At 44.6% G+C, this 21,764-nt stretch overlaps 1 protein-coding gene across 1 annotated transcript in view; it reads right to left on the reverse strand.

Annotated features, from left to right (window-relative positions):
* CSMD1 (CUB and Sushi multiple domains 1) overlaps positions 1 to 21,764 on the reverse strand; it is a 3,274,537-nt gene that overhangs the window by 1,038,480 nt on the left and 2,214,293 nt on the right. Inside the window, exons 17-18 of the mRNA XM_073626646.1 lie at positions 6,378 to 6,565; positions 1,864 to 2,052 (exon numbers count right to left, since the gene is read on the reverse strand). Coding sequence (XP_073482747.1) covers positions 1,864 to 2,052; positions 6,378 to 6,565 — 377 coding nt within the window. The remainder of the gene's footprint in view (positions 1 to 1,863; positions 2,053 to 6,377; positions 6,566 to 21,764) is intronic.

The raw sequence follows: 21,764 nt of genomic DNA on the forward strand, positions 1-21,764 counted from the left end.
TAAAATTAAATATTCCTTTAAATTTCGTACCTGGGGGTGTCTATAGTATGCCTGTAAAGTGGCACATTTTTCCTGTGTTTAGAGCAGTCCCTGCACAAAATGACATTTCTAAAGGAAAAAAAGTAATTTAAAAGTACTCGCGGCTGTAATTGTCGGTCCCGGCAATACAGATAAAAGTTATTGAAAAAAAATGGCATGGGATTCCCCCAGTCCATTACCAGGCCCTTTGGGTCTGGTATGAATATTAAGGGGAACCCCAAACCAAAATTTAAAAAAAAAATTTCGTGAGGGTCCCCCCAAATTCCATACAGGCCCTTCAGGTCTGGTATGGATATTAAGGGGAACCGTTAATTTTTTTTTAATAAAGGACTTGTCCCAAGCTGTGTCTTGTCTTTTGTACCATTTTGACACTTTTTTTGTGAAATGGTAGAGGTACATTTGTACCCCGTTACAATTTCACACAGGGGGGAGGCTGGGATCTGGGGGATCTCCTTGTTAAAGGGGGCTTTCAGATTCCAATAAGCCCCCTGCCTGCAGACCCCCACAACCACTGGGCAAGGGTAGTGGGGATGAGGCCCTTGTCCCCATCAACATGGGGACAAGGTGCTTTGGGGGGCTACCCAAAGCACCCTCACCATGTTGAGGGCATGTGGCCTATTATGGTTCAGGAGGGGGGGTGCTCTCTCATCCCCCTCTTTTCCTGTGGCCTGTCAGGTTACGTGCTTGGATAAGGGTCGGGTGTGGATTTTGGGAGGACCCCCATGCAATTTTTTTTTTTTAATTTGGTTTGGGGTTCCCCTTAATATTCATACCTGACCCAAAGGGCCTGGCAATGGACTGGGGGAATCCCATGCCATTTTTTTCAATGAATTTTATCTGTATTGCTGGGACCGACAATTCATTATAGCCGTACTTTTAAATTACTTTTTTCCTTTAGAAATGTCATTTTGTGCAGGGACTGTTCTAAACACGGGAAGAATGCGCCACTTTACAGGCATACTATAGACACCCCCCAGGTACAAAATTTAAAGGAATATTTCACTTTGTATTGTTTCACTTTAAGCATTATTACAATCACTGCTCCCGAAAAAACAGCAGTTTTTAAAAACTTTTCTTTGCATTGATACATGTCTCCTGGGGCAGGACCCGGGTCCCCAAACACTTTTTATGACAATAACTTGCATATAAGCCTTTAAAATGAGCACTTTTGATTATTCACCCATAGACTTTAACAGTGTTCATGTGTTCTGCTGAATTTTTTGCCTGTTCCATATGTTCTGGTGCGAACCGAACCGGGGGGGGGGGGGGGGGGGTTCGGCCCATCCCTACTAATAATGTTAGTTTCTACATTACAGTGGTTATGACATTTTTTTTTAAAAGAATGATGATGGGGAAAAAATTATAACTTGCCCTAGGATAGTTATTTTGACCAAAAACTGAGTTAAAAATTGTATGTTTCTATGTAACTGATCTTTAGATAGTACAACAAATATGATAGATATTACTAATAGATATTACTATTACTACTAATCTGTTTTACCATTAAAACCCATTTGGGAATATAAACATGTTAGGCAGAAACCAATAGTTGGTTTTGACAGCTTGCATCTGCAAATGTTAAGTGTTGATGTCCTACAAATGTCATGTTGATGGCCATTCATCAATAGAATAGTTTAGTAGTGAAGTAGAAAGTTTAGTAGAAAATATCTAGCCAAAGATCTGTGACCTGAGTGCAAATGTTTGCTAGAGCAGAGAAGATATTAAAATTATAACATTTTGATGTCTTCAGAAACGTAACATCTTGAAATATATACTTCAAATAAAACATAACAAGGAAATACTCAAGAAGATAATAACACTTACCATCACAACTAGGCAAGGCGTGGTTCCACTGATGGTTTTTCTCACAAACTAGTGGTTCATCATCACTTAAAATGTAGCCAGCATCACAAGTGAAAGTCACAAAAGAGCCAATGCCAAAGTTTTTTCCATGTCGGTGACCATTTACTGGAATGCCTGGATCTAGGCATGAATCTAATTCTAGAGTAACACCTGTAATAAACAAATCACTGAACATTACTTTTTACGCTGTAATTCCAGTATTACGTGCAGTAGTTGTTCAGAAATCTGTTATCTGTGGCATGCTAGGATCAGAGAATATCTTCATGTTAAAGTGGTTGTAAAAGCACAAGGTTTTTTTTACCTTCATGCATTATGCATGAAGGTAAAAAACCTTCTGTGTGCAGCAGTCCCCCCAGCCCCCCAAAATGCTTACCTGAACTCCCTCTCAATCCAGCAATGTCCATGACAGTCTTGCCTCTCCTCACACACCTCCTGGGACTCACACTCCTGGTTGTTATTTTTGCAGCAGCGGGAGCCATTGGCTGCTGTCAATCACAGCCAGTGAGCCAATCAGGAAACAGAGGCAGCCCACACCATGGCTTTGTATGTAAATGGACACATGGAGCTGTTTGGGAGCGTGCCTGCTCGGGTGCCCCAATTGCACGCTTCTTGCTGTGGAGGCACCCAGCAGGAGGGAAGAGAATAGGAGGATCTGGGTTCCTCTGTGCAAAACTACTGCACAGAGGAGGTAAGTATGACATGTTTGTAGAATCTTTGCAGATAGTATAGTTATATATTCTATATACTCTATACTGTATATTACATGTATTATAGAAACATAATTGTTTAAAATAAACAGAAAACACACATATTAAATAGAATGAAACAAAGGTGCAGAGTTTAAAGTGATTCTCAAATACAAGAAAGGACAGGCAAATAAATGTATGACAAACAAAGAGTTGTGAAAAATATTCATACATACATAAAGGAATATTAAAATGTACCTACTGGATGGCAGCAATGCAAAGAAGAGGTTTGCAAACTATTTTTTTGTAAGGTTTAGGTGTACTATACACTAGAAAGCTGAGTTTAAACTGGCATTCCATGCAAAACTGTTTTATATACTGGGAAAAGGGTTAGGACCTTTGGCACATATGCTTTGCTGCCTGTATTTTGGTGACACAAATATGGAAATAAGGGCATATTTTCCCCAACTAGTACACAGATAACAATAAAAACCCGAAAAATGTCCTGACCCTTCCCAAATTTTCTAAAAAGTGTTTTAATTGTTTTATACAGTATTTCCCAGTTGGTGGTTCCCCCTCTTCTTGTACAAAACAGAAAAAGAGGGTACATCTCCTTAACATGGACACAGGTAATAAAACCCTGACAGGAGTTTTAACCCTTTCTAACAACACTATACAAAGCATAAATGTTTTGTGTAGAGTTTCAATTTAAACCCAATCTCTCACACCTTTATTTCTCCTCCCATTTATGCAAATAACCACAGGGGCAATAACTATAGGAAAGGTAGTTTATGAAAGTGATATGTGTCACGTATAGTTATATTTTCAATTTTCCCTCATTTCCTAGTGATTTTATCGTAACATGAAAACAGCAAGAAGGCAATCAGGGTTAGATTAGTCCTTAAAGTAAAAAACCTTCTGGGTGCAGCTCTCCCCTCAGTTCTCCTTGATATTTACCTGAGCCCAATCTCGATCCAGTGATGTGCACTAGAGTAGCAGATCTCCTGGGTCCCTCTCTCCTCATTGGCTCATGCAGCAGTGGAAGCCACTGTCAATCACAGCCAGTAAACCAATAATGAGAGAGTGTGGCCAGGCTCTGAGTGTGAGGATTGGTTTGGGGCACTCAGCAGGGGGGAGAAGCCAGGACCATTGGTGGGGGACCCAAATAGCAGAGGATCAGGGCTGCTCTGTGCAAAACCATTGCACAGAGCAGGAAAATATACCATATTTGTTTGTTTTTTAATCTCACCTTTAGAATCACGTTAAATGCTTTCATAATAACCAATAAGCTTTAAAAATGGAAGAACCAAAACACAAGGGTAGAAATTGTTTATTTAGCAAAATCAATACCATATTCACAAGATGTTTGCAATTTTACTGACTATGTTCAAATGTTAGAGCCTGCAGCAGGACTTTTTGGTGGCTCTTCATGTAGTCATTTGATAGGGGTTGTGAGAGAGTTAGGAGAGATTTTTAGGAGATTTGACCAGTGGCTCTTAGCTCGGTCTTTTTTCTACCAGAAGAGCATTATTAAGTTTATGTATATTTTTTCTAATCATTTTAATCATTTGTAGCAGGTAGCCATAGCTGATGTCTTATTTCCAACACTTTCTTGTCTTATAACGTTACAAAGGTCAGAGACTTCTGTAAATTTCAAAAGTGGCATGTGCTTCAGGGGAGAAGAACCCCCACACAATATTAGGAGGGGGGATTTGGAGGTGCACCAAATTCACCATGTTTCACGTTACACCATAAATAAGGGTGTAACATGATCTAAAAGGTGGAGTTTAACCAAGTGCCCCAATTTTACTGGTTTAGATATAGGGCATAGCCAATATATGAAAGGTATAGCAACATTTTCCTCTCTATAGCTCTTTAAATGTTGGCACAAGTTTAATACTAGCTATTCTTCCCGGGGTACTATGGTAGTCACTCTTGGAATATTTGCTTAATACAGTTCAGCTCTCTTACAAAAGATCACTTTACCATCCCTTCAAAGTCATCACACATTAATATATTTTAGAACTTAAAGTGGTTGTAATGGCAGAAGGTTTTTTTATATTTTAGTAAATTCCATGCATGAAGAAAAAAAGCCTTCTGTGTGCAGCAGCCCCCCTCAACCCCCCTAATACTTACCTGAGCCCCATCTCTGTCGAGCAATGTGCACGAGTGCCTCAGCCCTCCAGGACTCTCCCTCCTGATTGGCTGAGAAACAGCAGCGGCGCCATTGGATCCCGCTACTGTCAATCAAAGTCAGTGAGCCAATCGGCAGAAAGGGGGGCGGGGCCAAATTGTGGCTCTGTGTCTGAATGGACACAGGGAGCTGAAGCTTAACTCGGGTGCCCCCATAGCAAGCTGTTTGCTGTGGGGGCACTCAACAGGAGGGAGGGTCCAGGAGCACCAAAGAGGGACCAAAGAAGAGGAGGACCCAGGCTGCTCTGTGCAAAAATCATTTCACAGAGCAGGTAACTATAACATGCTTATTATTTTTAAAGAAAATAAAACAAGACTTTAGGATGCCTTTAAGCATTTTACAGGCAGGTGTTTTTTCTGTTTTTAAAACCTAGGTGCACACTTTAAACATATATAAGAGCTGTTTTAGTTGCCAAATAATTTGTATTTCTGTCCATCCAATGCTGATATTTACACTCAGTATGCCAGGAAGCATAGCAAGCTTGGTGATCTATTTTTTCCATATTGTAGTTAAGCTATAGAATTGTGTCTCCTCCCTGTTCAAAGCCTGTGACTGGACAGATACGGCACAGTAGCATACTGATAACTCAGTCCTTTGCTCTCTCCTCCTACCAGGAATAACTTTTTTGTCATCACATGAGCAGTGTAAAATTCCTCTCTGACCCTTGGTGTTGCCTCTTCCTATCCCAGACTAAATTCTGTAGTATAGAAGGATTATGAGAGGCTTATACAAATGTCATGCTCAAATTATAACACTGGTTGAATTTAAAAAAAAGTTATAACTTGTGTTGGTTATTACATAATTTAGCTAATTAGAGTTTCTTTTTTATATCAGTCTGGTGTTCATTTTAAAGTGGTTGTAATCCCTAATTTGTCCCTTTTTATGTTCTAAAATACCTGGCTGATCTTGCCTGTTCCCGTGTCCCCCTATGTAAACTGACCACAGCAATCATGGCTGCTGATCAATGGTACTGTGGTCAGTTTACAAGCCTCCATCATTCCGCAGTCTCTCCCTCTCCCACTACCTCCCTGCCTATCATTTCAGTCTGTGTAGTGAAAGCCCATCTCCTACCCGCCCCTCCCCTCTCCTCCTGCTGCTTTTCTGCTGTAATACCTACATTTACAGCGCTGCTCTGCAGTCACATGACCTCCTTCTGCTGGCTGGCTGATGTCAGAGGGGAATCTCAGCCCCTCCCACTGCTCTCCTTAGTTCGGCGAAGGAGAGCAGAGGGGGATCACATGACTGCAGAGTGGCAGTGTAAGAAAATGTATTAACATTATAATGTTAAAAAACTCACAAATTACCCAGCATCAGAAAAGTCATTCTTTTAAACAGCCCTGTAGAATCACAGAAGTAAACTATGAATTGGGATTCAGAGTAGTGCCACTAAATGGGGCAATATATAAATATACTATAGTTATGAAATATTTTTTAACTTAAAAGGGTAAACCGGAATATGAACTTATGAATATTATGATCAGTCATTACAGCTAACATGCTCAGATATTAAAAGCTAGCAAAAATGTTAAAAAAATCCTTCAATTTAAACATTTAATAATACGTATGATTAAACAAAATAGCATATTATCACTTACTTTCATAGCGGATTAGAAAGCCAACATTGGAACGACTGTTATCAGTTGTGAATAAAAGATACAGGTAATTCCCTGTACTAATAATAAATTGTGGTGCTTGTGTTCCATGGTACTCTCCAATCAATGGTGATGAATTTGCTGGCCCATCCCGTACTTCCAGAATATCATAATTTACTTCAGTCTGAAATCTAAGAAGCAATGCAAATAATAGTATGCATTTAATAATTGTAGCAATATGGTATGGGAATTATTGTTGTCAATAAAAGAAGCACAATTTACCACCCAAACATCATTATTACCATTTCTGAGTTATGAAGTGAAAAAAGCAAGCAATAAACCTGCATGACATGTTTAAAGAAAAAATATAAATACCTCTAATAGTATAAGAATATACTTTTTTCTTTTAAAAAAAAATCTTAAGATCCTAACAGGTTACCCCTGGGACTAGGTAGACAATTGTCCTGGCTTTTCCTGCCATGTTACACAGTCAGAGACAACTCAATGCAGAGGCAGGCGAGGTGCCCACCTTAGGTGCTGTCATACTGACAGTTTAGCATAGTTTACACCGATCAGCACCTTCCCTGGTGTAATCTGTGGTTCTAATGTAAGTGTGTAGGCTGGTCCCATTATGAATAAGGAGCTCTGTGTGTTGTGTGAGTGCAATGGACTGGCTCTAAAAGTGACAGCAGAACTCCACTGATCACACCAGGAGAGACATTTTCCCAGTGCAATCTGCAGAGCTAGGTTGTCAGTATAATAGGGCAATCTGCAGAGCTAGGCTGTCAGTATGACAGCTCAGTCCCGCTATAGTTGCAGCCTTTATTTATAAATGAATGTAATTTGTAATGTGTACAAAAAAATTAGAAAAACAAGCCTTGTTAAGCTTTAGTCAGTCTGTGTTACTTATTATTAATCCTTTCATCCCTTTCTTCCCTTAGCTTTTTCTGCTTAAATACAAACTTTAAAAGCTTGCATTTTTTGTTTTTGTTTTGTAGCATTGCAGTTAATAATAAATAAAATAAATAAAAATGTGCACCTAATAATTTTAAACTACCTTAGATCCCAGATGGAAGAACATATCTTGGTTATCATAATGTTAGGGAAAATCTGGATCTTTTTTTACACTGCTCATTATGATAAAATTGCAACACCCTGCCTCATTTCAACACCCTGCCTCACCCTTTTCAGTTTTTCAGCAACTGTCAACACTGTATCCTGGCCTAGGCCGACAAGGCCCAGGCCTAGGGCAGCACTTTGCAGGGGGGGGCAGCACGGAAAAAGTCCCTGCCAGCTTGCGCTACACTGTTAGTGTAGCATCAGTTTTATGGGGTGGACTGGGCTGAGAGGCAAATTAGTCTAGCGCCCCCAACTGTGCATTCCGCAACTATGGGGGGTGGGGAATTGCAGCTAATAATTTTGACTGTCCTATCATCCTGGACCACAAACCTTCCTCGCTGTGCTATACGTTTTCTGCTGCACCATTGGCATGGTTATTTTTTTACATCCCTGTCCCATTGCAGAGTAGGATGAAATCTATGCAAATTAAGGGAATCCAACCCCCCCTTCCCCCCCAGGCCCTCAGAACTAGTGTCCCCACTCAAAAATTTCAGGGCGGGTCTTAAACAGCAAGGGATGTGGCCTTGACAGGAAGGTGTGGGTCATATTTAAATTAGGGGGTGCACGGGTTTAGGCCTAGAGCAGCACAAATCCTAAATACACTACTGGCAACTGTACTTGTGGAAATGCAAGCTCAATCCTTCTCAGCTCTGATTTGATATCTTCACCTCTCTTGCAAATTGAACAGTATTTTATTGAGATTAGAAATGTTAAAAAGGTGTATAATATAATGTTACATGAAATGTTTGTAAATATACAAATATGATCTAACAAATTGCAAGGTACCAAAGCCACTGCTCATTTTGGTTATTAAGCATGGCATAATTTTCCTAAATGTCATCACTTAACCAAGGACTCCCTCAAGTAGGTGTGGGTTTGCAGTAGGATTCTCCCATATGACCCCTTTGAAGGTTTCCTCACTGATAAAATATAATGTACAGTCATATAACCCAGGCAAAATCTGAAGTTGCTTAGAAATATTGTATCTGACAGGAGTTTACTCTCAGGGCTGGGCTCAGCCCTTCCTTCTCTGAGCTGGCCGCTCAGCTGTCGGCTAATTGCCAGATCCCATCTCTATCCAGTGTTACTCAGCTGTTGATGATCCTGCTCGTCAGTCCTGCCTACTTAAGCCGTCCAGTCCAGAGGAGCTCTGCCTTCACCTTGGTCACATCACAAGAAACTATCTCCTGGGTTCCTGTTTAACCACTTAACAACCGGCCCATAGCCAAATGATGGCTACAGGGCGGTTGTTTAACTCTGGGAGGACGTCCAGGGACGTCCTCCCAGAATTCTGCTCTCGCGCGCCCCCTAGGGCGCGCACTCGAGAGCATCCGTGACCGCCGGGTCCAGAGGACACGGCGCATCACAGATCCCGGTAAATGGCCGCTGATCGCGGCCGTTTACCATGTGATCGCTCCGTCAAATGACGGAGCGATCACATGTAAACAAACCGGTGTCATCTGATGACGCCGGTTCCTCTCCTCCCCTCTGTGTACCGATCGGTACACTGTGAGCGGAGAGGGGGCTGGATGGATGGCTGCAGCGTTGTGGGCGGCATGTGTAGTGCCCACAGCGCTGCACAGAGACATCCAGCCATCCATCCATCCATGCTCAGCCATCCCCACTACTCTGCATGCCCTGCAATGCTCTGCAATGCCCTCTGCAATGCCCCACAGTACTCTGGTATGCCCCACAATACCCCTGCAATACTCTGCCATACCCTGCAATACCCCTGCAATACTCTGCCATACCCTGCAATACCCCGCAATACTCTGCCATACCCTGCAATACCCCGCCATACTCCGCAATACCCCGCCATACTCCGCAATACTCTGCCATACCCTGGAATACCCCGCAATACTCTGCCATACCCTGGAATACACCGCAATACTCTGCCATACCCTGGAATACCCCGCAATACTCTACCATACCCTTGAATACCCCGCAATACTCTGCCTTACCCTGGAATACCCCGCAATACTCTGCCATACCCTGGAATACCCCGCAATACTCTGCCATACCCCGCAATACCCCGCAATACTCTGCCATACCCTGCAATACCCCGCAATATCCCGCAATACTCTGCCATACCCCGCAATACCCAGCCATACTCAGTGATACCCAGCCATACTCTGCAATACTCAGTGATACCCAGCCATACTCTGCAATACTCAGTGATACCCAGCCATACTCTGCAATACTCAGTGATACCCAGCCATACTCTGCAATACTCAGTGATACCCAGCCATACTCTGCCATACTCTGCCATACCCAGCCATGCTCTGCAATACCCCGCAAAAATCTGCAATACTCTGCCATAACCCGCAATACTCTGCAATACCCCGCAATACCCAGCCATACTCTGCAATACTCGGTGATACCCAGCCATACTCTGCCATACCCAGCCATACTCTGCCATACCCAGTCATACTCTGCCATACCCAGTCATACTCGGCGATACCCAGTCATACTTGGCAATACTCTGCAATACCCAGCCATGCTCAGCCATACTCGGCCATGCTCAGCCATACCCGGCCATGCTCAGCCATACCCAGCCTCTGTATGTGGCCAGGCTGTGGAAGTCTCACACATGTGGTATCGCTGTACTCAGGAGGAGTAGGAGAATCTATTTTGGGGTGTCATTTTTGATATGTACATGCTATGTGTTAGAAATATTGTATAAATGGACAACTTTGTGTTAAAAAAAAAAAGCGTTTTAACCACTTCCGGCCTTCCGTCATACGACGTCCTTGACTTTGTGCGGGGATATCTGAATGATGGGTGCAGCTACAGGCATCATTCAGATATCATCTTTTTCAGCCGGCGATTCCCTACACCATGAGAATGATCATAGTGGCTGTTACACTGCTTGATCGTTCTTACGGGAGGCGAGAGGGGACGTCCCCCCCTCCCGCCGCCCTCCGGTGCTTCTACCGACTCACCGCTACGATCGAAGCCAGGATCTTTTTTTTTTTTTTTTAATTTCCGGCACAGCCTAGAGGTGAGATTTGGGGTCTTATTGACCCCATATCTCACTGTAAAGAGGACCTGTCATGCCATATTCCTATTACAAGGGATGTTTACATTCCTTGTAATAGGGATAAAAGTGATCAAAAAATGTTTTTTTTGGAAAAAAGTGTCAAACTAAAATAAATAAAGTAAAATGAACAATAAAAAAAAATAAATTTTTTTTTAAAGCGCCCCTGTCCGTGTGCTCGCATGCAGAAGCGAACGCATATGTAAGTCCCGCCCACATATGAAAACGGTGTTCAAACCACACATGTGAGGTATCGCTGCGATCGGTAGAGCGAGAGCAATAATTGTGGCCCTAGACCTCCTCTGTAACTCAAAATTTGTAACCAGTAAAAAATTTTAAAGCGTCGCCTATGGGGATTTTTAAGTGGCGAAGTCTGGCGCCATTCCACAAGCGTGTGCAATTTTGAAAGGTGACATGTTAGGTATCTATTTACTCGGCATAACTTCATCTTTCATATTATGCAAAAACATTGGGCTAACCTTACTGTTTTGTTTTTTTTAAAGCAAAAAACATTTTTTTTTCCAAAAAAAACGCGTTCGAAAAATTGCTGCGCAAATATCGTGCGAGATAAAAAGTTGCAATGACCGCTATTGTATTCTCTAGGGTCTTTGCTAAAAAAACATATATAATGTTTTGGGGTTCTATGTAATTTTCTAGCAAATAAATGATGATTTTTACATGTAGGAGAGAAATGTCAGAATTGGCATGGGTGCTCCAGAACGCCTGAAGGTGCTCCCCTGCATGTTGGGCCTCTGTATGTGGCCACGCTGTGTAAAAGTCTCACACATGTTGTATCGCCATACTCAGGAGTAATAGCAGAATGTGTTTTGGGGTGTAATTTGTGGTATGCATATGCTGTGTGTGAGAAATAACCTGCTAATATGACAATTTTGTGAAAAAAAAAAAAGAAAAAAAAAAACTTGATTTTGCAAAGAATTGTGGGAAAAAATGACAACTTCAAAAAACTCACCATGCATCTTTCTAAATACATTGGAATGTCTTCTTTCCAAAAAGGGGTCATTTGGACTTTTCTGGCATGTTAGGGTCTCAAGAAATGAGATAGGCCGTCAGTACTTCAGGTGTGATCAATTTTCAGATATTGGCACCATAGCTTGTGGACGCTATAACTTTCACAAAGACCAAATAATATACACTAATTTGGGTTATTTATGAGATAGATATGTAGCGGTATAAATTTTGGCCAAAATATATGAAGAAAAATTACTATTTTTCAAAATTTTATAACAGAAACGAAGAAAAATTAATTTTTTTACAGATTTTTCGGTCTTTTTTCTTTTATAGCGCAAAAAATAAAGAACCCAGCGGTGATTAAATACCACCAAAAGAAAGCTCTATTTGTGTGAAAAAAAGGACAAAAAATTCATATAGATACAGTGTTGCATGACTGAGTAATTGTCATTCAAAATGTGAGAGCACCAAAAGCTGAAAATTGGTCTGGTTATTAAGGGGGTTTAAGTGCCAGGTGGTCAAGTGGTTAAAGACCGGCTTTGATGACATCCCTTCTGGCTCCAGATCCTGCTTGCTGTTCCACTACTTTGATTCCTGACTCCTGGCTTGGCTGACTATCTGTTCAGGTTACTGAACTTTGGCTATGTTTTGACTACGTTTGTTCTTTTTACTTTTATTATTAAACAATTTTGAATTAACTGTACTTCTGTCTCAGCCTGATTTCATGGTTTCTGACAGTAGGTCGAAGGCCATGAATTCAGCAGATGCAGTCAATCCACTTGCTGGCAATATTTTTTCCAGATTGGATGAACTGGATCAGTTTGCCATGGCATTACAAATGCTCCTGTGTTGCACGGCTCACCTGGAATCCCCCACTGTGGCCGCCCCGATACAACCTATGTTGCAGGCCGACCCTGCTGCTGCTCCAGTCTCTGTGCAGGTACCTGCCTCAAGTATTATCTCTATAAGAGGTATGTCTGGTTCCGCTACGCTTCCCCAGCAATTTGGGAGTGATCCAGTCCAATGCAGAGGGTTTCTCAACCAGGTTGAGATATACTTTGAGATGCTGCCCCAGGCGTTTCCCACGGACAGAAGCAAAATAGGTTTTGTGATATCTTTGCTTTCTGAGAAAGCCTTGGCCTGGACAAACCCTCTATAGGAGACACAAAAACCTGCTGTCTTGAGTTACCCTGAGGTTGTTGCTTCGTTTAAAAGGGTATTTGACGTTCCCACATGCTTCACTTCTGCTGCCAAGTGCCTCATGTCCATCGAACAGAGTATGAGAACTGTTGCTGACTATACCATTGAATTCCGTACTCTGGCAGCAGAGGTTGCATGGAACAATGAGGCCCTCATGGCTGCTTTTTCTCATGGTCTATCAGATACCATCAAGGATGAGATAGCAGCCCGAGATATACCCGCTGAGCTGGAGAAGTTGATCACGTTTGTCATTGTAACGAGCCCCTTCCTCGCTCGGTTCCACTCTCCTGACACTCCTCTGCTGCTATAGAATCAGATTGCAGATCGCAACATCTGATTGCTCGGTCATCCAATGCTCCGGGATTAGAACCACAGCTATGTGCCTTTCCAACCCAGCTGTGATAGCTCCGAACAAACACCAGGCAGGCTGTATGTAAGTTCAACCAGGACTCTACTTTATTGCAAAATACAGGCTTTTATACACTAACAGTGGAGGTGCAGACCTCCTGCTCATATTACTCTAACAATACAGCTGTAACCTAATTAACCTAATTAACATGAGCTAATTAACTAATCCCTTTAGACAGCCTAGATGACTCAGACATGACCTTTAGGCCAGACTGGCCATCTTGTAGTTCAGAAAATCCAATCAACATTATCACAATAGCAGAGTTAATTAAACACAAACAACAATGGGGATCTAATGACTCTTAGATCCCATACTACAGACTTATTTACAATACACATTTTAGCAGACAACAGACAGGTAGCTGGAATTGATGACATTAGCATTTAACAGTAGGAGTCCCAATGGTATGAATCAGTCACTATTCCAATGTTCATGACAATACTCCCCCCGGGAAACAGTCCAACAGCCGCAGTGGGCCCCCGAACGGGTCAACTCGAGGATGTTGGAAAAGTAGTCTTAAGGTTCCAGGTCCGTCTGCTGGGATAACCCATCCGCATTCCCGTTTTGAGGCCCTGGCCGATATTGTATGGTGAAATTGTAGGGTTGCAAAGCCAGGCTCCACCTTAGTAATCGGCCGTTCTCTCCTGCCACCCGGTTAAGCCATATCAAAGGATTGTGGTCTGTCATGACGGTAAAAGAGCGTCCATACACATAGGGCTGCAGTTTCTTTAAAGCCCAGACTAAGGCCAAACACTCTTTTTCCACAGCAGCATATCCAACTTCACGGGGTAACAACTTGCGGCTGAGATACGCCACCGGGTGCTCTTTCCCTTCATCGCCAACTTGACTTAGTACGGCTCCCAGTCCGAACATGGAGGCATCAATATGAATGACAAAGCGTTTGTTAGGATCGGGTGCCGCCAGTATGGGAGCTTGCGTTAGGGCGGTTTTTAACTGATGAAACGCTGTCTCCCACTTCGGGGACCACAGGACCTGTCTAGGGAGAGTCTTTTGGTCAGGTCCATCAGGGGTTTGGCTATGTCACTATAGTGGGGTACAAACTTTCTGTAGTACCCTGCTGTCCCTAAAAATGCAAGTACCTGTGTTTTGGTTCTGGGAACTGGCCAGTTTAGGACGGCCTCGATTTTTGCAGGTTCTGGCCTCTGCTTCCCACACCCCACTCTATGTCCCAGATATTGCACCTCAGACACCCCGATATTACATTTGTCTGGCTTCAGGGTCAGGTTAGCGGCTCTGATCCTATCTAGCACTATTCCCAGGTGTCTAAGATGTTCCTCCCATGTCTGGCTATAGATTGCGATGTCATCAAGATATGCGCATGCAAAATCTTGCAGACCATCGAGGAGTTCATCTATCATCCGCTGCAAGGTAGCCGGAGCAATCTTCATTCCGAATGGCATTACCCGAAACTGGTAAAGGCCGAACGGGGTGATGAAGGCCGACTTTGGAATTGCTTCCGCTTCCAAGGGAATCTGCCAGTAGCCCTTACATAAGTCAATAGTCGTCAGATAATGTCCCTGAGCTATTTTGTCCAGCAATTCGTCCACTCGGGGCATAGGGTAGGCATCTGTCACAGTACAGTCATTCAGTCGCCTATAGTCCACACAAAATCGGGTCGTGCCATCCCGTTTTGGGACTAATACTACAGGGGAAGCCCAGGGGCTTGTCGATGGTTTGATCACCCCTAACTCGAGCATCTCCCTAATCTCCACTCTTATCCCTTCTTGCACTGCCCTGGGAATCCTATAGGCTGGTTGTCTCAGGGGCTTCTGCCCGGGGGTCTCTACCTTGTGCACAGCTATGTGAGTGTACCCAGGGAGTGTCGAGAACATCTCCTGCCGGTCCTGGAGTAATTCTCTGGCCTGTTCTCGTTCTTGGGATCCTAATCTATCTCCTAGCCGTATATCTTCCACACCCCTGGAACAGTTACTGATTTCGGGAATCTCCAGCATCGGTAGATATTCAGAGTCCCGGTGGCAGGAGCGCATATGGTGGCTACGGCCTCAGTCCTCTCATGATAGGCCTTCATCATATTAATGTGGAACGTCCTCTTAATGTTTGTGTCTGCGCAGCTGGCAACCACGTAGGTGGTATCGCACAGCTGTTTTACACCTGATAGGGGCCCTGCCAGGAGGCCTGTAATTTATTTTGCTTCAGGGGTTTTAGTACCAGGACTTCCTGTCCGATATAAAAGGTGCAATTCCGCGCAGACCGATCATACCAAACCTTCTGCTGACTCTGGGCCGATTGCATATTCTCATGGACTAGATCGGTAAGTTCCCGCAGGCGCTCCCTGAGTTCCAAGACATAACTAAGGATGGGGAGGCCTTCTGGATCCTCTACCCCCTCCCACTGGGCCCTCACTAAGTCTAAGGGCCCCCTAACCCTTTGCCCATACAACAGCTCAAATGGGGAAAACCCTGTAGACTCTTGGGGTACCTCTCTATAGGCGAACAGTAGATGGGGAAGATACTTCTCCCAATCCTTCCTACTCTCCACGAAGGCCCAAAGCAGCTGCTTCAGGGTCCCGTTAAATCTCTCACACAGCCCTTTAGTCTGAGGGTGGTAGGGGGCGCTCTGGAGGGGTTTAATCCCACAGAGACGCCAGAGCTACTGCGTCAGCTCGGCTGTGAACTGGGTACCCTGATCAGACAATATCTCCTGGGGAAACCCTACCCTAGTGAATACCCACAGTAAGGCATCTGCTACTGTATCAGCCTGGATATTGGATAAGGGAATGGCCTCCAGGTAGCGGGTGGCGTAATCCACCACTGTAAGAATATACTTCTTCCCAGTGGCACTGGGGCGGGCCAGTGGGCCTATAATATCAACTGCTATGCGGCTAAAGGGTTCTCTAATGATCAGCAGGGGTTGCAGCAAGGCTTTTGGCTGATCCCCTGTCTTCCCTACTTTCTGACAAGTCTCACAGGTCCGGCAGTATTCTCGCACCTCAGCATGTAACCTGGGCCAGAAGAACGCATGAGACAACCGACTATGGGTCTTAGCTATCCCTAAATGTCCGGCCAAGGAGATGTCGTGAGCCAGCCGCAATAGCTCCCGTCTATATTTCTGGGGTACAACTAGCTGTTTGTGGGGACCCTGTCGCTTACCGGTACCCATTCTCTCTGTGTAATAATATAGAAACCCCCCCTCCCACTCTATTCTGTCTTCCCCCAACCCCCCTGGATCCTTGCCTGCCCTGTCCCGATAACCAGCTAATTTTGGGTCATTCTGAGTCTCTTGCCTAATGTCGGAGGGAGAATCCCAGGACACAGGGTTGTCAAGTCGGAGTAATGTAGGAGGATTTGGTGTTACCTGGGTCCCCACAGGAGTGGAGTTGCCTTGAAGTTGGCTCTGACGTCGGGTGGTCACGGCCATGGCGGCCTCTGGGGCATATGAGGAAGTCAAATGCCCCAAATCGTTCCCCAAAAGTACTTCCACGGGTAACTCACGTAGTAATCCCACTCGCACTTGTCGCTCCCCTGTGCCCCAATCCAAGAGGACTTGGGCGGTGGATAGCACCTTGCCCCCTGCTACCCTGACTGCAACAGTCTGGCTGGTCCGGGCCGACTGGGGAATCATGGGAGGCTGGATGAGGGTAATCGTAGCCCCGGAATCGCGGAGTCCCTGGGCCGGCTGCCCATTAACCCATACTGCCTGACGATGGTGCTGCCGATTATCTCCAGCAGCAGCTTGGACGGGATCAGCCTCAAAAAGTTCGCCAAACTCTTCCTGAACATCTCGATGGTTGGGCTCGTTCTGGAAGCAATGAGCCACTGGTCTGGATGGATGAGCAGTCTCTCGGTACCTCGTGGATCGGTTAGGACAATATCGCTGCAGATGACCAGTTTGGTTACAGGTATTACACTTAGGTCCGTTAGGAGGGTTGGGTCGGGTTGGGGGTCTAGAGGCAGACCACTGAGGTACTGAAGTTGGGTTAGAGGCTGGTAAACTGGGCTGAGATAGTGGATAGCGCTCACTTTCGCCTGACCTTCGAGAGTCCAGATATTCATCAGCCAAAGTAGCCGCTTGCTGTACAGTCTGTGGTCGCTTATCTCACACCCAATCCCGTACTACTGGAGGGGTGTGGTTAAAGAACTGTTCTAAGAGTACTAGCTGGGTGATGTCCTCTATGGTATGAGCGTGGCTTCCCTGGAACCAGCCCTTAAGGTTCCGCAGCAGACGATGTGCCCACTCCACGTATGTTATGTTGGCTTGTTTCCGGGATTCTCTAAACTTACTCCGACTGGCTTCGCGTGTAATGGCAAATCGGGCTAGCAGAGCTTCTTTTACCCGGTCATAATCTTTAGCGTCCTCGTCTTCAGCCGATACTCATCGGCTGCTCTGCCCGTCAAATTACTCGCCAGTAAAGCAACCCAATCTTGGGACAGTACATTATGCATCTGGCATAGTCTCTCAAAGTCCTGCAGGAACGCTTCAATTTCCTCCTCTCCTTCCTTAAATAGTTTGAATGCCCGAAAGGGTAACTTACAGAAAGGCGCTGTATCTTTAGGTGTTGTCTTCGATTGCTGTATTTCTGCCATTCTCGTCTCATGTTGCCGCTCTAGTTCTCTCTCTTTTTGCTCATCCTGCCGCTGGATGTCTTAATGGCATTCTGTATGGCGGTCTCTGATGGGTTAGCACCATATAATGCCAACCACTCTCAGACTCGTTGCTGAAACAAGTCTTCAACTGACCGGGGTCCTGCATCACCATCCCTCTGATCCATCTTGGCTAGCTCACTGATCATGGTGGCCTTGTTCTTTTTCCCACCGGTCCCTCAAAGGCTCTCAAGTAAGTCTTTCAGCGTGGCTCTCCTGCAGGCTGCATAGCTGGCCATTCACTGTGGTGGTTTGGAGTGTCCCAGTAACTGGAGAGCAAATACCACGGCTGCCAACCAATGTAACGAGCCCCTTGCTCGCTCGGTTCCACTCTCCTGACACTCCTCTGCTGCTATAGAATCAGATTGCAGATCGCAACATCTGATTGCTCGGTCATCCAATGCTCCGGGATTAGAACCACAGCTATGTGCCGTTCCAACCCAGTTGTGATAGCTCCAAACAAACACCAGGCAGGCTGTATGTAAGTTCAACCAGGACTCTACTTTATTGCAAAATACAGGCTTTTATACACTAAAAGTGGAGGTGCAGACCTCCTGCTCATAACAATACAGCTGTAACCTAATTAACCTAATTAACACAAGCTAATTAACTAATCCCTTTAGACAGCCTAGATGACTCAGACATGACCTTTAGGCCAGACTGGCCATCTTGTAGTTCAGAAAATCAAATCAACATTATCACAATAGCAGAGTTAATTAAACACAAACAACAATGGGGATCTAATGACTCTTAGATCCCATACTACAGACTTATTTACAATACACATTTTAGCAGAAAACAGACAGGTAGCTGGAATTGATGACATTAGCATTTAACAGTAGGAGTCCCAACGGTATGAATCAGTCACTATTACAATATTCATGACAGTCACCCTCATTGACTCCAGACTCAGAGAAAGACTCTCTTTTAAGGAGCGCTTGCGGAAGCCTCCTGTACATTTGTCTCCGAGCTCTGCAGTCCCACCCGTGCCTCCCTCACCTCCCATGCCTCCTGGTACCGAGTCGGCAGTGAAGGTGAACCCATGCACTTGGGTTTCATGTGTCTCTTTGCGGATGAGAGAGCCTTTAGGAGGAGGGAGAGACTGTGCCTTTATTGTGGCCAGGCAGGTCACTTTTTGAAGTCCTGTCCTACCCATAGGTGGCGTTGTTTCATCCCCAGTTATCCAGAAGGATAAGCCCCTGGTTTCAGTCACCCTTTCTTGGGCTGAGCCATCCGTCGAGATACAGACTCTAATTGACTCTGGGGCTGCAGGCCTGTTTATTGATGCTGCCTTTAGATCGAAGCACTCGATTCCGCTGAAGCTGCGTGACACTTCACTTACCATTGAGGCTCTTGACAGGAGACCTCTACAGCCTGCCCATGTGACTCATGAGATGGTTCCATTGTCCATGGCCATTGGGGCTCTTCACCATGTGATAATCCAAGTTATTTCCTCACCTAAGTTTCCGCTGGTTATTGGTTATCCTTGGTTACAGAGGCACAACCCCTTTTTTGATTGGCTCTGTGCTGAGGTTCTCTCCTGGTCACCACAATGCAGTGAGACATGCTTCCAGAAGGTAGCCAAGGTCCTGTGCACCTTTTCACTCTCCTCCCTGCTGGAGGAGTACCGCCATTTTACCATTTTAGTGATGTCTTTGACAAAGGTCAAGCCAGTAGTTTGCCTCCACACCAATCGTATAATTGCACAATTGACCTTCAACCTGGTGCCATACCCCCTATTGGCTGGGTTTACTCTTTGTCGGTCTTGGAGGATAAGGCCATGGAGGAGTATGTTGCAGACACACTTTCTCGAGGTTTCATCCACAAATCCTCGTCTCCTACTGGTGCTGGTTTCTTCTTTGTGAAGAAGAAGAGTGGTGAACTGAGACCTTGTATTGATTATAGTAGCCTCAATCATTTCATGATTAAGAATGCCTGTCCAATTCTGTTGATTACAGAGTTATTTGACTGTCTCACGGTTTACACAAAGCTTGATTTGAGAGGGGCATACAATCTCGTAAGGATTAAGGAGGGCGACGAGTGGAAAACTGTGTTTAATACCAGAACAAGCCATTATGAGTACCTCGTAATGCCTTTTGGCCTTTGTAACGCCCCGGCAGTTTTCCAGGAATTTATTAATGATGTCCCCTGAGATTTGTTGCAGTTATGTGTGGTGGTTTATCTTGATGATATCCTCATATTTTCCAAGTCCCTGGAGATCCACCACACAGATGTCTGTCGTGTGCTTCAGAAACTAAGAGAGAACAATCTCTATTGTAAACTGGAGAAGTGCGAGTTCCATAGTGAACAGGTTAAATTCCTGGCCTGTCATTTCCACTGCTGTTTTTTTGATGGACCCAGAGAAACTTTCGGCAGTCCTACAGTGGCCCCGACCCGTGGGTTTATGTTCTCTGAAGTGTTTCCTGGGCTTTGCCAACTATTATCGGAAGTTTATTCGTAATTTCTTTTCTCTGGTCAAGCCCCTTACTGATGTGACCAGAAAGGACGGTAACCCACAGAGTTGTTCTCTGGAGTCCATTAAGGCCTTTGAGAGTCTCAAGGCTACCTTTGTTTCTGCTCCTGTGTTGGCAGATCCTGATCCCACAGTACCTTTTATCCTTGAGGTTGATGCTTCTGAGACTGGTATTGGTGCCCTTCTATTTCAACGTCCTACCTCTGAGAGAGCTAAGCATTCTTGTGGCTACTTTTCCAAGGAATTGTCACCTGCGGAGTGCAATTACGAGATTGGTGACAGAGAGCCATTGGTGATCATTTTAGCCCTGAAAAAATGGAGACATTTCCTCGAAGGTACCACTGTGTTGGTTCTCATTCTTACTGACCATAAGAATCTCACATTCTTGTCTGAGGCTAAACACCTCTCTCCCAGAAGGGCGTGATGGGCTCTTTTCTTGTCAAGTTTCAATTACATTGTCTCATTCTTACCCGGTACTAAGAATGTAAGGGCTGATGCCTTGTCACGACAATTTCCTCCACTTCCAAGTTGGAGTCTGTTCCGGTTTCTGTGATTCCTCCTGATCGTGTTCTGGCTACGGTTTGTACCAGTCTCACGTCTCCTTTGGGTGACAACATTCTTGCTGCTCAGGTCCATGCTTCTCCTGAGAAACCTTGTGACTGCTGCTTTGTTCCCAAAGTCTCCATACTACTGTACTCCAGACTTACCATTCTCCCAAGGCAGCTGGCCACCCTGGGAAGAATCAACTCATTTGGGCCATTTCCCAACAATTCTGGTGGCCTAGTTTACGTGCTGATGTAACTGCCTTCATAGCTGCCTGTTCCATGTGTGCTCAGAGTAATGCCGCGTACACACGATCACACATTCCGCCGACAAAATCCATGTTTTTTTTTCCGACAGGTGTTGGCTCAAACTTGTCTTGCATATAAACGGTCACACAAATCTTGTTGGAAATTTTGAATGTCAAGAATGCGGTGACGTACAACACGTACGACGGCACTAGAAAAGGGAGGTTCAATAGCCAGGGTGCCACCCTTTGGGCTCCTTCTGCTAATCTTGTGTTAGTAGAAATTTGGTGAGAGATGATTTACGCTTTTCAGCATTGTGCTTTTCCGATTGTTCGCTCTTCAGTTTGTGCTTGTGGGTTCGTATCTGGTTTTCAGTGCGTGTAGTCAGTTCACATTTGTTTTTCAGTGCGTATTATTATAGTACGTATTTGATTGTCAGTGCGTTCTTGTCCGCTCGTTTCTGATTTTCAGCTCACTCTTCTCAGGCCTTTTTGATTTTCAGTGCATTCTGTTAGTTCGTTCTGACCAGCCAACCATTTTGAAGCCATGTTGCCAACCATCAAGCCCCTGCACAGTTCGTGCTGTGCAGGGGCTTGGTGTTGGGGTTCTTACATTGACCCAAGCTCAGTCCATGAACAGGGCAGGGAGGAGTTTGTGGACCAAAAATTGGTTACTCCAGCGTGACCAATTCTTTCATATGCCTTTGTTGCAGGAGATCCGTGAGAATAATCCTGATGATTTCAGGAATTATCTCCGGATGAAGGATCGCTTTT

This window comes from Aquarana catesbeiana, linkage group LG04 (genome assembly GCF_042186555.1).
Source record: "Aquarana catesbeiana isolate 2022-GZ linkage group LG04, ASM4218655v1, whole genome shotgun sequence".
NCBI lineage: Eukaryota > Metazoa > Chordata > Amphibia > Anura > Ranidae > Aquarana > Aquarana catesbeiana.